At 35.2% G+C, this 18,450-nt stretch overlaps 1 protein-coding gene across 2 annotated transcripts; it reads right to left on the reverse strand.

Annotated features, from left to right (window-relative positions):
- Positions 1-6,240: 6,240 nt before the first annotated feature.
- Positions 6,241-12,262, reverse strand: LOC129276296 (uncharacterized). 2 transcript variants are annotated; one of them, XM_064109724.1, is made up of 4 exons: positions 12,136-12,262; positions 9,894-10,099; positions 8,483-8,617; positions 6,241-7,354 (listed from the first exon to the last, which is right to left on the reverse strand). In XM_064109724.1, exons 1-4 carry the CDS (start codon positions 12,140-12,142, stop codon positions 7,205-7,207), a joined length of 498 nt encoding a protein of 165 aa, XP_063965794.1. In that variant the 5' UTR covers positions 12,143-12,262; the 3' UTR covers positions 6,241-7,204. The 2 variants fall into 2 exon arrangements, with proteins under 2 accessions (XP_063965794.1, XP_054768664.2); XM_054912689.2 differs by having other exon boundaries at positions 9,879-10,099; positions 12,136-12,234.
- Between the last annotated feature and the right edge of the window lie 6,188 nt (positions 12,263-18,450).

The following is an 18,450-nucleotide window of genomic DNA, read 5'->3' on the forward strand; positions in this document are numbered from 1 at the left end:
TTTTATTGTTTGAATTATACAATATGTCATTTTTTATAGATTTCACAATGAGGACCAACTTGACTGAACCATATAGTATTAAACAATGCTAATTCCACATGTTCAGGGAGGAATTAATCGTTGTATCACTTGACAATGAGGAGAAAATTAGAATTATATTTCATATAAAAAAATACAAAATAAATAGTGAGTTGATGACGTCATAGTCTCCTCGTTTGCATACCAGCCAGGATGTGCATATAACTGTTTTGTGAAATTAAGCGAAATTTTAAAATGTCATAATTTTCTTATTTTACATCCGATTTTGATGACATTTTCAGTGTTATGCTTGTTGGATTTTTATCTTTTTATTCAAATCAACTTTTTGTTGGGATGGACTTGTCCTTTAAAACGCGTTAGGCTGTGGTCCTATTAGAACACTGACAGATATTGTTCGTAACACCATACTTTATATAGTCTAGAATGGGAGTTTTTATAGGGAATTGCGTTCAGTAATAATGTGAAGATAATGATAGAGTAGCAGATTTTTCATATTATCAATATAAATTATATTGATTATTTTGTTCGAAGCGCTATAGGATACTGAGATGATAATTTGATGGCGATGTACGTGATATCAGGAGAGTGAGAGACAATTGGATAGGCATGATAGGGGAGGGAGGGAGAGAGAGTGAGAGGAGATGAAGAGAGGGGGGAGAAGTGAGAGTAAAAGAAAAACCGAAGTAGCGACACGACATTTGCTCCGGCGACAATTGCTCCTGACTTTATTTCGTCTAAGATATAGGGTTAGGGTTGCAATATGGTATTACGTTAGGTTTGGTGTTAGGTTTGAGATGGGGTGGGACGAAGGGATGAAGTTGGTCATTCCATTAGTGTGTGGAATTTGCAGCAGAGCAATTGTCGCCAGAACAAATGTCATGAAACCACTGAATTATGGGAGCCGTGACGTAATGAGCCAATAATCTTAAAGGAGGACAGATAAGGCATATCGGGGAAAAATTATAATAAAAAATAAATAATATAATTATAATAATCTATTACAAACAGCTAATTTTGTGATAAATTTTGACATAATATTCAGAAAATGATATAATATTTCAACCTTCTCTTTTTCCTCTTCTTTCCTTTTCTCCTTTTTTCGGGGGGGGGGCGCCCCAAGCCACTCATCTGTACGTCACTGATGGGGAGGGGCATTATCGTACAGATGGCACTCGTCAGGGGAACTCGACGGGCAACAATCCACGAAAAAATCCTTTCTTCATTTTTCCTAATAGAAACCCAAACACGCGTTCGAAAAGTGATAAAGATTCCATATCAAAATTTTCATTTCAAATTGATACAAACAATAACATGATGCAATTCATAAGAAGTACTTTACTGATTAGTGATATATTCCTTGGTTATTCAATGTACATGTCTTATCTAAATTAGTGAAGTGTTTTGTTTTTAAATAACTTTTCATTCTAGTTTATTTTTTAATTTCCTTCCACTTTCTTGTTTACAATCTAGTTTTGGATCGAGTGATTCTTTCAAAATTTCACGCTGACTTCAACAATACAAATACTGTCCTTTAGATTGTGCTTCTTTTCAAAATTGGAAACTGGGAATAATCCAGAAAATATGGTTTCCAGTCGATAACTAAAACTTGAAAACTTAAATACCTGAAAGCTAAAACAGCATTCGTGCTCCCCTATTCTATTACCCCCCCCCCCCACACACACACACACACACACACGCTAGTCTGCTGGGCAAACCCTTCACTCGAGTTACGGGTCTGAATGTTTAGCCTACTCATGCCTTGTGTACTGAAGGCCTGAAGTGAAACATCATCAAGTTTTTTTTTGCGCTAGTCTTTGCGTGTAGACACACTTGTTGATCAAAGTTTCAATCAGAGTCTGTACCTGCAGACAACACACACAGACACACCCTAACACCCTCACTTTCTCCCCCCCCCCCACTCTGTCTTTCCCTCTGCTCACAGTCTCCCTCCCCCTCTCTCTTTCTCTCTCCCTCCCGCTCTCTATCACCTCTCACCTCCCCCTACATGGCACCCACTCTATTTCTCATCAAAAGTTCATATTTTCAAAATAGGGTCTATTTTTTAATGAAATTAATATCATGACTATAAAATAGACATGTTGACATATTACACACAGTATGTAAAACGAGAGATTATATTTTTAAATTTTGTTTTATTTCTTTTCCAATAATTACAGAATCTTCTATTTTTAAATACGATATACAATACACACTAACGAATGCAGATACAAATACAATATACAGTATATAGCAAAATGTCACATAAACACGACCGACCTTGTTTTCGATCGGCATACTGGACACATTAGCAATTAACCATTCGGAAAGCAAATTTTAAGCAGGGAGGGTCCGTGGTATAAGCATAGGCGGAAATCCCAGGGGGGACGTGTCCCCCATACCAAAAATAGTAGGGGGGGACACAATATCAAATGTCCCCCCTACTATTTTTGGTCTTTTATGATGGAAAAAATGCATCATTCACATTCGAAATAATACATGTATTTTGGACTAAATTACTTTACATTTTGGGTGCAAACTTTTTTTTTTTTGCTTGTCAAATTTTCCAGAGTGAATAAAATAAGATGAGGGGAAGACATGGAAAAAAAAAAGAATCTTTCATGTCACTATATAAAATTTTCGGTCGCGCTTCGCGCTCGCATTGCCTGTTAGGTGATTGTTTAATATGGATCTTAAATATCAAGTTTGGAAGTCAATATACACTCAGCAAAAAAAGTTCTTGGACACTTAAAAAGTTAAAATATTCCATATAGATATTTGATTAAAGGCAAATTATTGTATGTCAACATGACCAGACAATATTCCTCTTCCAGTATGACATGACATTTTCATGTGAACAGTCATGCATGAGTGGTTAAATGCTTTAAACAATAGCAATGTCATTAAAAGAAAATTGCAAGAAATGGACCATTCAAATGCTAATGATCTTGGCCATCCTGTAGGCATACATTCAGCAATTTCAACATGCGTTTATCATTTGAATTGAATGCTTAGGGATGCATCATGAGATGCATAATGAGATGGATAATTTGGACACTCACTTTCAAGATGAAGCTTTCCAACCAAGAGCATGCAAGACCAATAGGAATGTTGCGGTCTGGGCAGTCATTTAGACAAGTGGCTCGATATTTCTAAGTTTCACCAACAATTTTAAATTTGAACCAGCGGTCTTTGGCTACTAATGAAGTTAGAGATTGTCCTAGGAGTGGTCGACTTAGGGCCACCACCCCTGCAGTAGATAGGAGGATAAGGATAATTTTCTTTTGCTTATGGCAAGATACTGAAATTTGACATTTTGTTCATCGACTAACTTTGACTTAAAATTCCAGTGGAATAGTGATGCATCCAAGGTGGATAACTTTTTCTTCACTATTAGAGTGGTATTTGACTTTAAGTTTGCTTTTATCGTTTAATGGATATTTATGCCACACAAACTTTCACAACTGAAAGAATGACTGATCGTTTGCTAGTAATTTTCTTTTACTGACATTGCTCTTGTTAAATGCCTGTAACTAGCCATGCACTGACTGATCCATTTCTTGCAATTTTCTTTTACTGACATTGCTATTGTTTGAAGCATTTAACCACCCATGCATGACTGTTCACATGAACATGTCATGTCATACTGGAAGAGGAATATTGTCTGGTTATGTTGACATACAATAATTTGCCTTTAATCAAATATCTATATGGAATATTTTAACTTTTATAAGTGTCCAAGAACTTTTTTTGCTGATTTTTAAAAGGTGCTCTGTTAAAATGACAGCTTTATGGTCTGAATATTGAAATTTTCTGCTCGCGCTGAGCGCTCGCAAATTTCGATTTATTAAGTACCTATTGTTTTGCGCTCGCATTAATGGTAAAAAATATTTTAACTGATGCATTCTATTCATAATTACAAAAGTGCTTGAAATGTCCAGTTTTCAGGCCATAATATCATCAGATTTCTCGCCCTCATTAGGCATTGATAAATAAAGATAATAATTTAATGATTAAATTGTCCCTTTTTTTTCATCTCGCGCTTAGCAAGAGTGATATAAAGAAAGTCATCATTTTCATATGACATGTCCTAAGGATGTCCCGGTCCCATGTCAAAACTCAAATAATAATGAAAAATATCAGCTCTTTATTAAGTGTGATCCATATCCACCTCACAATTTTCCTACAGAGTGCTTGAAATAAATAGCTGAAATTGATTCTTTTTTCAAATTGGAATATCATATAGTTTAAGCTTCGCAGTCGCTCTGATTTTTCATGATAAAAGATGTGTAGAATGCCTAGATTTTAGGTCTGAATATGAAACATGCGCGCGCATGTTTATTCAGATACTCAACTTGTTCTCTATTTAAATCATTATCCAGTTTCAGATCACAATACCAAAAAATTTCTGCTCGCGCTTTGTGCTCGCATTATTAATGTAGGAAGACCCCATTACTCATCCTTTTGATGATTTACAAAACATGAATAGAGCGTGCCGTTTTTAGGTCTAAATCTCGATTTTTTTCCGCTCGCGCTTCGCGCTCGCATCAATTGTTTAGTTATATACCTATCTGTTTAAATTACAAAAAGTGCTTAGAATTTTCTTTCCTTAGGTAAAAATGTCAAAAAATTTCAGCTCGCGCTTCGCGCTCACATTATTTGATTTTTAAAATATGTAACGTCTTCATGGCTAACTGCAAGCAGTCTTTTAACAGGTACCTTTTCCATCAGTTCATTTCTGCTCGCGCTTCACGTTCGTAGTAATTATTCATTTACATACACATCTTTTTCAGGATAGCAAACATTGCCCAGAATGTTCAAAATTTTAGGAAAAAATACATAAAATTCCCCCAAAAAAAAATTTGCTCGCGCTTCGCGCTCGCATTATATAAATAAGGATTATGATATTATATATTTAGATTTATTCATAAGAATTAAACTAAGAAGTGACTATTAGGACTACCCCTTCAAAGAAACCAAAAATCATCTTCGAGCGGCCGATCGGGGAGAATATGGCTGAAAAAAATCCGACCCCCCCCCCCTATTGGCGAAGGCTGGATCCGCCCCTGCTTAACAAGTACCTTTTCGATCAGTTCAAATTAAACGTATGTAAACATTTTCTGGCTGCACTTTGCACTCGCATTATTAATGTAAGGAAGACCTCCAATTAATCATCCTTTCCATGACAGAACATGAATAGAGTGTCTCGTTCTTAGGTCTAAATCTCAAAATTTTCCGCTAGCGCTCCGCATCAATTATTGTTTAGTTATATACCTATTTATATACCTATTATGTTTAAATTACACAAAGTGCTTAGAATTTAAATTCTTTAGGTAAAAATTTCAAAAAAAATCAGCTCGCGCTTCGCATTATATAAATAAGGATTATGATATTATATATTTATGTTGATTTATAAGAATAAAGCTAAGAAGTGACCATGAAGACTACCCCTTCGATGAAACAAACAAAAATCCTCTTCGAGCGGTCGATCGGGGATTAACATATGGCTGAACCCCCCCCCCCCCCTTATTGGTGAAGGCTGGATCCGCCCCTGTGGTCCCCCCTACCTTTCGGGACAGATTTCCGCCCATGGGTATAAGGAACATAAAGAATTAAATTCATTAGTGGAGTATCGAGGGTCTTCCAAGTGAAATTTAAACCATTATTCGTTATAAATCTCCTTGACTTCATGTAATACCCAGTTCCCACCCTGACGATTCGTGCTACGATTGAAACGGCGGTCTTAATCGTGGAGTAATCGTGATGATCGTATCAAATCAGTCGAGGCAATCGTATTGATCGTAGACAAATTTTGAATGGTTCAAAAATTTTCGCGATAAGTTACACTGCAAAAAATCCGGTGTTGATTTAACACCAGACCGGAATCTATATATGCCCACACCAGAGAAGTATTGAAACAACACCAGTTTGGAATCAAACCGATCCTGTTTTAATACTAATTGGTGTTGTATAAACACCTATCTGATGTTAGACCAAAACCAAACTGGTGTTGTTTAACACTTCTCTGGTGTGGACATATATAGATTCCAGGCTGGTGTTAAATCAACACCGGAGTTTTTTGCAGTGTACGAAAGGCCAATCGTGGTGTTCGTAACTGGTCGTGCATGGGAGCGAGGTACTGTCGTGTTGGGATCGGTAATTATAAGAAGGGAAGCGTAATAAGGAAACTTTGGAGAAAGTTATACAGTTGAAATCACTAGGTATTTAATCATCAATATTCAGCTACAGTTCGAAGTACATGAAGATTCAGATATCATAGGAGACGATGAATATACAATAATTTAGAAGTATCAGATTGAGATTGTGAAGTTAAATTAATATTCGATGGACGTCTAAGTCTTGAAGTCAGTCAGTCTCTATCTGGGTGAGTGTGGGTCTAGTATTTCTTTTGTATTCTATATTCTCTAATAATCAAGAAGTCTTATTTATATCATTAGTTTTGGGGGTGTAACAATTTAAGGTGGGAGTGATCTCTAAACTTGATCTGATTGGTCTACAGGTAACTGTCTATCAAACTTTCTCTGGTATAAGGGGTGTGGTGTTGCTCTGTGCAGGTGATTGGGGCTGGAAGTGTGAGTCATACTTCTTCCTTGAAGTTAGCTTACGTCACTGAGGGTTGGTCTTTTTATGGTCAAGGTTTAGGAGTTAAATGGTATTGGTGGTTTGAGAATGCTTAGATGACATTGGGGGAGTTTGTAAACAAGTGAAGGTGAATGACTGAAAGGATAACAGGAAGTTAAATACATACTACATAACAGTACTATAATCTAGCTCGATTTGATCATGTTGATAACCATTTCGACATCGTCAGTTCAATGCTCATTATAGCATTTCCATAATGAGTTTCGGGATAAATTATCCAACGAAACATCATTTTCAAAGACAGAATTATTTCATCATCTGATATGACAAAGCAATAAAGTCTGATAACAGGAAGTTAAATACATACTACATAACAGTACTATAATCTAGCTCGATTTGATCATGTTGATAACCATTTCGACATCGTCAGTTCAATGCTCATTATAGCATTTCCAGGTGCACAGGTCAAATCCTTCCGTCAGTCACGAGTATATCACGATTATCCTTGTCATATAGACTCCATGGTTGATCATGGCGGTTTGCGGATCTCAACGCATTGATTTATTCAGTATACCCCAATGAGTACAAAATAATATATTCCCGCCAACGCGGAAACGATGCATCCACACACTATCCCAGCTATGGCGAAGCCTAGGGCGCAGCGAGACGAAGAACGAGCACCATCGTCATCTCCATACAATTGCTTGTCCTGTGCCTGTGAAGGTAGACAAGGAGAGAAAAATATTTTAATACCCTTACTTTTCAACATGTTCAATTTAAGCGAATGTCTATTGGCCACCGAATTATTTCATAATCCTCTAACCATTTTAGCATGAGTTTCGGGATAAATTATCCAACGAAACATCATTTTCAAAGAAATAATTATTTTATCATCTGATATGACAAAAGCAATGAAGTCTGACTAAATGCCAGATTATAAATATGAAATTCGAAAAAAAAGCAGAAAATGATATCATATAAATATTTCCGTCAACACCACCCCCACCCCTAAATTAAAATTTATAATTCAATAAATAAGTAAATAGATATTTCAAAAAGTAAATAAATAAATAAATTAATAAATTAATAGATTAATGAATGAATAAAGTTAGATGAATAAATATTAATTAAAATTAATAATAAAAAACTTTTATTATGTTACTATCGTAAAAGATCATGACCAAAATAGTTTACCTCTTTTTAATTTGATTGTTGAGGCATAACTCTCAAATCAAATCCCCTACTTGAGTTAGTCTGCAGGCACAGACCCTTGTTTCTCGCGATTCTCATAGTGTATAACGCAGAGTCTTAATAAGTGAGACTAGATTCACTATGTATTGAGACTGGCTCTTAGACAAAGACATAGGCCCGTATTCTGAACTCGGGTTTAAATTAAACTCTGGTTTAAAGTTGTGGTTTAACTATGGAGAGCCAATTGGAGCACAAATCCCTTACAATACACATTCAATAACTTTATTAACTCATATGACACCCAAATTTTTCATAATTGTCTAGAAATGATAACTTAAGTATTTTTCTTCATTATAAAAGCAAAAAGGAAACAAAATAGTAAACATAAAAAATATACAATATTAAGAGAATTTTTGAACTTTTGGCTCCCCATAATTTTAGCACAGAGTTAGACCATGGTCTAAGTTAAACCTGACTTCTGAATACGGGCCATAGTCTTGGGAGTCTAGTCTTCACTCTAGACCTGTTATTGGTTGAAGTGTCAAAAACAATATGAGCCTGTGTCTGCATACTAAACTTGAGTGGCGAATCTGTTTAATGTTGATATCATTTGTTGTGTTACTTTCTTGCGTGTATCGAACCCACAACTCACTCTTGAATTCATGAAATAGGCAGTTAGACCGAACGGGAGACAACAACACAATGTGACCATCAGAGCGAGGCGGGAATAGTCAGGAATGTGCTGCCTGGGAGCTCCCGAAAACGCCTTGGTTGATCGAGGTGCAGTCTAATGAATAAAACAATTTAAAGTATTAAAAATTCAATCAAATTAGATGTAAAACTTGCGGAAATGCGGTTGTGCCTTTGAAGTCCTTTATATATGGACAGAGTAGAGCCGCACTTTCATTGTATTGGTCAAAGAAATTGGCCGTGACAGTTCGTCATATACAGAAGAAACCTTCTGGCACAGTTATACCCCTATACTTATTGCATGTTTTGATGGGTTGAAGGGGCAACCAAGGCTCATTATTATAATGATTACGGGATTTAGATTATGATAAAACTTGAAACAGAATGCTCTGGAATTTTAAAGTGATGGTGCGGGCTGAAAATATTTATATCTAAATAAATAGAGTAAAATTCAGAAAGCTAAATGCTGAAAATTTCATCAAAATCGGAAAACAAATAACGAGTTATTAAATTTAAAAAAAATTGTGAAAACAGTTTAATGCAAATCGTCATGAATATTCATTAGGTGGGCTGATGATGTCACATCCCCACTTTCCTTTTTCTTATGTTATTACATGAAACCATAATTGTTTCATTTTTTCATACATTTGTAAATGATGTGTCTCCATTATGAAATAAGTTGCGGCAATAAATAACTAATGCACTTAATCAGTTGTCAATCCCATTGTTTTAGTTCTTGAAAAAAAAATCATATAATAAAATACAAAAGGAAAGGTTGGGATATGACATCATCAGCCCACCTAATGAATATTCGTGAAGACATGCCTAGAACTGTTTCACCGGAATAATGCGAAACTTAAAAATTCAATAACTTTGTTATTTCTTATCCGATTTTGATCAAATTTTCAGCATTTTTACCATCCCTTTAACACAAATCGGACGCAAATAAGTGAATATGCAACGACCAAGCTAATACCATTTCCCCGTTTGTTTTAATCAATAATGTTTAGTTTTATGGAATGATGATTAGTCATATTTCATGCCCAAAGGACGCAAAATATGATTGAATACTGATATACTGCTCAAAATCACTACTGATGAAATTTAATCGTTTTAAGGGAGATTTACATACACACGTATGAAGTTATTATATCATACAGAAATCCGAGACGTATCATCATTACCTTTATTGCATATTAATTTTTGCTTGCTTTATTCTTATGATACTATATTCTGATACTGTATTATGATACTGTATTCTTATTCGTATTCTTATGATACTATTCCAACCTAGCATGGGTGCCGTTTTAAGCGGCAATGTTGTTGATTACTACTTATAATTCAATTATTCCACTTACGTGTACAACTGTCACCTGTGATTGTGGGGGCTGGACCGGGATGTGATTGGTCGATTGTGCGTAAGAAGGCGGAGCTCCGCTCTGTACCCCATGTCCTTGTGTGTATCCATGTAATGCTTGATCTCGTGATGGCGTGTGCATCATCGCTTGTTGTGAATCCAACCTCACCTCCACCATGCCAAGATGCTGCTTTTCTGCTTCAGACATTTGAACCTCTGTGGCTATACATCGAACAGAAATAAATTTTCGGTTTCATTTTATTTTCATTTCAATGTGTGTTATATTTCAAAACCATTATGTAATATGAAATTAGGGAATGATACATCATTTTACAGTTATTCCAAACAGACCGTTCCTACACAGAGAGGTATAAGGACTGGGATCAAGCTTCACTCCTTTGATGCTATGCTCAACACCGCCGATAACCTATGCGCTAATCTGCATCTTTTAGCAGGTGGCTTGATAATAGAAAAGTGTTTTTTTTAATAGGTGTTAAATAAAGGCATCATGTAATTGTATCTTGGCATCTGTTGGCTGATATCTTTAATGATTTCTCATCAAGTTTCAGATGTAAAATGACTTTCACGAGCGAACGCAAATTTTCGAAATTCCATACTATTTTCTACTTTAAAAAAAAAAGCAAACACACAAGCAAAATACCTTAACATCGAATATTGGAAAGCATCGAGTGACATGACAGGACCTTAAAATGTATGCAAATTATCAATGGAACACACTCAAATATTGAATTTGTGAAAGGATCTAATTTATTTTGTTCTAATCCGACACACAGATAATCAGATGGGCATAGTGCGAAACTTGATAAACTGTTTGGTGTCCTGTTTATAACACAAGCCATTAGTGAGCTTCATGATTTTATCTACAATTTGTGTTTATTAGTTTGAAACTGGTACTGGGCTTCTGAAAATCACCGCAGCAGGAAAACAACTTTCCGCATGGAAGTGCAATGCCAGGTGGTATGTATGGTATGGTATTTATTAAATCATGCATCGCAGTTACAAAGACTGAATTGCACATGGATATACAATATTAAAAATGTACAGCCTCAAAACAGTGGAATTATTTACATAATTAAAAAGTAAACATATATCACAGACTGAATGCAATAAATAACATACTATTGCGTATTAAACCATACATATTATTTACGATAAAAGAGTAATGTAAAACACACCCATAATTAAAACAAAGAAGAGGAAGTAGAATAAGAAGAAGAAGAAGAAGAAGAAGAGAAAAAAAAGGAGAAAAAGAGGAAGAAAAGAAGACGAAGAAAAAGAAGAAGGAGAAGGGAAGAAGAAGGAGGAGGAGAAAAAGAAGATGGAGAAGAAGAAGACAATGAAAAAGAAAAAAAAAGTTGAAGCAGAATAACAAGAAGATAAAGATCATATAATATATTGCAAAATGAGAATACAGAATACTGATATGTAAAAGGTAAAATTTTTAATTTGGTATTCATGGAAAGGCAATTATAAAATTCATTTTAAAAATTCAAATAGACATGTTTAGAAATAGAATTATTACGTAAGGGTAAAGTTCATTTACCAGTCAGTTTTTCTTGATCAGTATAATTTAGAAATTAGTTGAATCGCAGCCGGTACAAAGATTGGTATCTACTTTTGAATCATGTTGCCTATTTCATTAATGAATTATGGTATACACATTGTTAAAACATTATAGACCGAATTTCAATATGAAAAATAGTTTGACAAACATAAGCAGAAAATAGAATATGGCAAAAAAGTATAAATGGTATAGCCCTGCAAGATGTAAGGACATAAATACTAGATAAGTAATCATAAATTTAAAAAGTGGTAAAAAATTGAAATATTAAGATTATGTTTTATCATTGCTGGTTTAAAAGCCTTACCAAATAGGGTAAGGCGCTCTTTTTATAGCGTTCTGAAATATCCCATTTTAAACTTTGAGACCATGAATATAGGCCATAGATTTTAACCCCCATCTAAAGATTTGTTCACATGTTCAATCCGTTACCATGTTCACGATTCCGATCTCCATATGATTAGAATATACAACATTGTCATGTGATTAAAATCAACAACTATAGAAAAATGATAAAAACATAGAAAAGATGAGACGATAATAAGACAAATAAGTACATTGTCTCTAAATGTGAAAATAAAAGTGTTTGGATTATAAAACTATAATAATCGGCTATAAGAAATGAAAATATGTACACAAATTTGAAATAAGCGCACTTTGAAATTATGATACTTACATGTCATTTTGGAGATATTTGTCTCGTTTTAAAATTTCTGCTGTGAATCCCTTTAGAACTCTTGGCAATTAAGTGCTGATATTTTTAAGGTATAATGCTACAGGTTCATTTCATTTTTTTCATTTATAGTGCGAATGATGATAATCGTTTGGCCATGTACGGTGTACGCCCTCCTCCGTCACCACCATTGTGACGTAACGGCGTTGTATCCGCGTCTTCATGGTCTTTCTTCGTACTTCGGATTCGCGCCTACACTTTTGTCAAAATGCAGGATTTCCTTTCCCGTTCCTTCTACAAGACGATGGGATATAATGTGACAGTAAACCAAATATGGTAAGATGCTAGAGATTCCGTATTATTACTTTACAGGATGGTTTTCATTCTTTTAAAATTATTCATACTGGTAGCAAGCATACTTACTTTGGCCGCGACTACTGCTGACATTGGCTGGTGGTTAGCATGTCAAGTTAGAAGTTTTATTGGGCTATGTATCAATGTGTATAAAAGAAAAATCTGCATGATAAGCCTATTATATTCAAACATATCTTTTTCATCTTCAATCGCATTTAATTTATATCATATCTACTTTATTTGGATAATTTGTTAGCCACTCAATTAACTTTTTAAGAGCGAAGCAAGCAATATCTTCTTCAGAAGTCTTCGTCCCCATTTATACTTCCCTCGCCCTACATCTTTTTGTGTAAGATTTATGATTAGTCAGACTCTAATCCCCCATGTTAACTCATCCCTTGCAGTAATAGCATTCATCACTTCTCAGATAATTGAATGTGTTGATTGCCAGAAAAACAACACGGATGACAGGGTGCGGCAGGGAAAGATTGTCCTTTCTGCGAAGCCCGGAATATTTAATTAATCATGAACTTTTTTATGCTGTTATGGGGCCGAGAGAATCGAATAACTTTTTTTTCATTGTAAAACATATATTCACATAAAGAACCACCATGCTTGTGAAAACAAATTCGCCGGTTTGATGTTTAACCCTTTCTCTCCTCGCCACCCCTACATATTCCAACATCCCATACCACTAGTTGACAACGGCAAAGAGGATAAAAGTATGGTTATAATACGAAACTCAATGGAGAACACAATACGACATAGTACTACAGATTCAGGGACAGAGACCTATTAAGCGATTAGTGGCTCTAATCTTTTGTGAATTGATAACCATTTTGTGTCATTTCTCAATAAGATGAGAACAAAATAAATTTATCAAGTTCCTTAAACATTTACTTGACCTTGATTACGTAGGCCTACATGCAGCGATATAGATCATGTCGGTATAGACAGAGGAAGCGGACTTTGGCCAAAACGCATATTCGATTTTCTGAAGAAAACCCGGATGTATGCGGTCAGTATATCTGTTAAAATTTTTTAAAGAAATAATACGAGTGAGGCGTGGTGGAGGGGTGTAGAGTGGTTTTCTTTTGTGTGTGTTTATTTGTTTTTTAATTACAACTTTCTCAATTACTTAATTTAATTGTTTTGTAAAGGAAAAAATATCATATTAACTTGAGATTTATCTAAAGATTATAAGTATGTTTGTGTTAAATTATTATATTCAGAGAGATTATGGAAGTTGTAGAAGATGTTTTTTTTACTGTTTTCTGTGTGATTATAAATATGTTTATATTGAATCTTAGTTTACTTTTCGAATAATTATTTAAATTTTTTGTATGAATTCTGATGCAATTACGTCAATTATTTCGTGTCACTCATTATGTTCATATGTTTTATACATAATGAGAAAGAAATAAAATATGATTTTAAAACAAAAATATGAAATGAAACCGAGAAAAGAACAGCGGTTTGAGGTTGAAGGATTTGAAATTTGATCTACCTTTTTATAATATTGTTCATGTGACAGGTGACAGTAGCTTTTCGTTTTATATTGTAATCAAGATCCGTAAGATCTACCTGCTTTATTGGCACTGATTGGATCTATATATAATGCAAGAAGTGGCCCACAGTGGACCGACATGACACTTCTTCACTAATTCTCATTCTGAATTTTCCCAATATGATTGTTGGACTTTTAGAAATAATTGTTAATTTTCCTGGCATTATTATGCTGTTAAGGTTATTGTGGCGTAAGGACTGATTTATCTTCCCTTCTCTTTGTCCTTCACCCCCCCCCCTCCCCCTCTCGCTCAACCCCCCCCCCCTCCCATTCTCTCTCTCTCTTTATCTATACCCCCTCTCCCTTTTTCCTCTTTTCTCTCTTAAAGGAATGGCATGAAACTGTAAAGTCCCGTCGAGACATTTGGGTTTTTTATTTTGAACTCTCAAACTAGTCTGCAGCTACAGTGTGTATAATTTAAATAATTTCATAATATATATTGTGTCTCATGCGGACCCGATATTATCTTAACATTTCCCATTAAATTTGACTGGTTTTTAGAAGGGCCCTGGGAACGATTTTTTCAGTGGGGGTGCTGACACGGGCTGAAATCTCTCCTAAAGGCGGGGGGACACACAATTGAGTTTTCCATAGTTCTTTTATATATACTCACACATGCAAGGGCACCCATACACATACACACACACACACACACGCGCACCCTCACTCACCCACACACACACTCACATATATAAATACATGTATATATATATGACCGTCAATATTTAGCTTTATTCTTATAAACATGATAAGAGCATAGATATCAAATAGACGAAGTGCGAGCGCGAAGCGCGAGCCAAAAAATTGTATTTTGTCCTGAAAATTGAACATTTTTAGCAATGTTTGTGATCCTGAACATGTAATATAATAATAATATGTAACAATTAATTACTGCGAGTGCGATCAGCGCGAGCAGCTATTTTTTATATATGTTCTGGCCTGATCGAAAAGGAACCTGTTCTAAAGACTCTTTGCCCTTTACCCATGAAGACGATACATATTCCAACAATCAAACAATGCGACCGTGAAGCGCGAGCTGAAAATTTTGTCATTCCGACCTAAAATCTGGACATTCTAAGCACTTTTTGTAATCATGAACAGGGTAGGTATATAACTATGCAATTGACGCGAGCGGAAACAAAATTGAGATTTCAAACCTAAAAACGGGACATTAAAGCACTTTTCTAGTTATGAAGAGGGTAGGTATAACTATATATATGATTGATGCGAGCGCGAAGGGCGAGCGGAAACAAAATTGAGATTTCAGACCTAAAACCGGGACATTCTAAGCACTTTTCTAATCATGAACAGGATAGGTATATAATTGTACAATTGATGCGAGTGCGAACGGAAACAAAATTGAGATTTCTGACCTAAAAACTGGACATTCTAAGCACTTTTCTAATAATGAACAGGATAGGTATATAAGTATACAATTGATGCGAGCGGAAACAAAATTGAGATTTAAGACCTAAAAATGGGACACTCTATTCATGTTTTGTAGATCAGGAAAAGGATGGGTAATTGAGTATCTTCTTACATAAAAAAATGTGAGCGCAAAGCGCGAGCACCAAATTTTTGACATTCTGATCTGAAACTTTATACTTCAAGCACGTTTTAAATAAAAAAAAACAAGTTGTGTATTTGAATAAATATGCGTGCATGTGTTTAGATTTATACCTAGAATAGGGCATTTTAAATGCATTTTTTATTATGAAAATTAACAATGCGAGCTAGAAGCGCGAGCTGAAAATATTTAATATTCCGATCTGAAAAGGGTGAATTCAAGCACTATTTCAAGCACTGTGTAGGAAAATTCTGAATGGGAGGTTCCTACTGAACGTCTTTCATTTTCATTACATTTCTGTCATTCGTCAAACCTACCAGATTTCCAGTGGGTGCTGCCTATGAAAAATAACACACGCAGCACCCCAAGGAAAATTTGGGGGGAGCTGCAGCACCCACAGCACCCCCGCTTCCCAGGGTCATGGTTTCTATAGACCTTTTTTTGTCTCGCCTGCATAGCAGAGCGAGACTATAGGCGCCGCTTTTCCGACGGCGGCGGCGGCGGCGGCGGCGTCAACATCAAATCTTAACCTAAGGTTAAGTTTTTGAAATGACATCATAACTTAAAAAGTATATGGACCTAGTTCATGAAACTTGGGCATGAGGTTAATCAAGTATTAGTGAACATCCTGCTCGAGTTTCAGGTCACGTGACCAAGGTCAAAGGTCATTTAGGGTCAATGAACTTTGGTTAAGTTGGGGGCATTTGTTGAATTACTATCATAACTTTGAAAATTTATGGATCTAGTCCATGAAACTTGGACATAAGGTTAATCAAGTATTAGTGAACATCCTGCCTGAGTTTCAGGTCACATGACCATGGTCAAAGGTCATTAAAGGTCAATGAACTTTGGCCGTGTTGGGGGTATTTGTTGAATTACCATCCTAACTCTGAAAGTTTATGGATCTAGTTCATAAAACTTGGGATATAAGAGTAATCAAGCTTCACTGAACATCCCCTGTGAGTTTCAGGTCACAAAACCAAGTCAAAGGTCAGTTAAGGTCAATATACTTAGGCCATGTTGGGGTAATTGTTGAAGTGCCATCATAACTTTGAAAGTTTATGGATAGAGAATGAATGAAATGTGGACATGGGTGTAGTTGACAAGTCTTAAGTCACCGTTCAAATGTCATCTATGGTCAATGAACGTGGTATTATATCATTATATGAATGGTGTTTTTGTGAATGATTATTTTATAGTAGTTTTCAAAGTTAGCACTGCTGCTATGTTAAATTGCGTAATGCAGGCGAGACTGCCAGAGGCGTTCCACTTGTTATATTAATGTTTCATATGCCAGATTCCACAATATATACATATTTCCCAGAAATTTCCCAAATACTAATTTAATGTTTGACGAATAAGGTAACTACTGAAAAAAATAAACATAGGCTCCTAGGGATATTTTTGTTTACACTAAACCGCATATGTATCATTGGATAGGGATTGTGAACATTCATTGTTTGTTGCACAAGTACAATTAGTGTTCTCATAGACATAAACATTATCAATCGAGTACAAAGTCTAATATTGCGTAGGAATGCCGAATTCGGAGCGAACAGTCTTAGAGAGACCGTGGCGCTTTGGTCAACAGTCTCCAAAATTCATATTATCTGTAGCTTTGGTGCTTTTCAGGATTCAAATAATCACATTTTAATAATCAATTCTGATAGGTAAAAAATATGCCTAATGGATGCTAATAATATAGATGTGGGGGCTAAAAATTGAATAAAGTAATTTTGCCCGAAAATGCCAGCTATGGTCAATTTTAAAAAGAAAACGATAGTTCCTTTTTTTCTTGCGGGTTGCTATCGTAGATTTGGGATAAAAGACAATGATTTGATACTTGAATTGATATTTAATAAACGAGTTAGTACATTGATTGGTATTACTAAAAAATATATATATATATATATATATATATATACACGGCCAGGCATGTTAAATGTAAAATTTGAAGAATCATCTGCTTTTAGGAACCTACAGAGAATTTATGATTTTTCTGAAAACGATATTCGTACAATATTCTTAAGACCTCGGAAGTCCACGTTAAACAGTAGGTTGAGGGAATTTCAATTTAAAATGTTGTATGAGCTTACATACACTAGAAAATATTTATATGCATTTAAATTTACTACTATCAATGCTTGTGCCTTCTGTGATAAAAATGAAGAAACATATTAACATTTATTTTTCAAGTGCAAAAAAATAAGATAGTAATCTTTTAAACTTAATTGATATAAGAAATATAAATTGGGAGGGAATTCACATTGGTGTAAAGATATATAATGTAGGAAACGAACAGTTGGTTAATCATATAATACTGTTAAATACATGATCTTTGTTTATAGTAGGAATAAAAATAACCCCCCCCCCCCCACCTCAAGAAATAAAACAAAAATTATAGAAAATGATGATGAGGAGAAAAAAAACTAGCTGAACAGAGGGGCACTTTAGTGCACCATCTCAGAAAATGGGGAATTTTCACCAATAGAGGTGGCGAGGCAGGCACGGATATCATGCATTGATATGATAGTACAGGGGATGTGCACTTCCGAGGGTGTGTGTGGGGGCTGTGCTGGTGTTAGTGTGTGGTGCAGGTGCTGGGGTGGTGTGGTGTGCGATGTGGGTGTGTTTGTGTGTCTGATTGTGTTTTGTTTGTGATTGTGCTTTAGATGACGGGGAAGGGGGTGTTTTGAAGACAGATTAAACTTCTCTTAGACCTTCAGTTAAATTATGTTGCATGTTCATTATGTTTAAACAATTATCAATGCTGTATTCCTTTTTATATGAAAAGTGAAAATGTTTTGTTGATTGTAATGTGCTTTTTTAT

Source organism: Lytechinus pictus, chromosome 14 (genome assembly GCF_037042905.1).
Source record: "Lytechinus pictus isolate F3 Inbred chromosome 14, Lp3.0, whole genome shotgun sequence".
In the NCBI taxonomy this organism is placed as follows: Eukaryota; Metazoa; Echinodermata; class Echinoidea; order Temnopleuroida; family Toxopneustidae; genus Lytechinus; species Lytechinus pictus.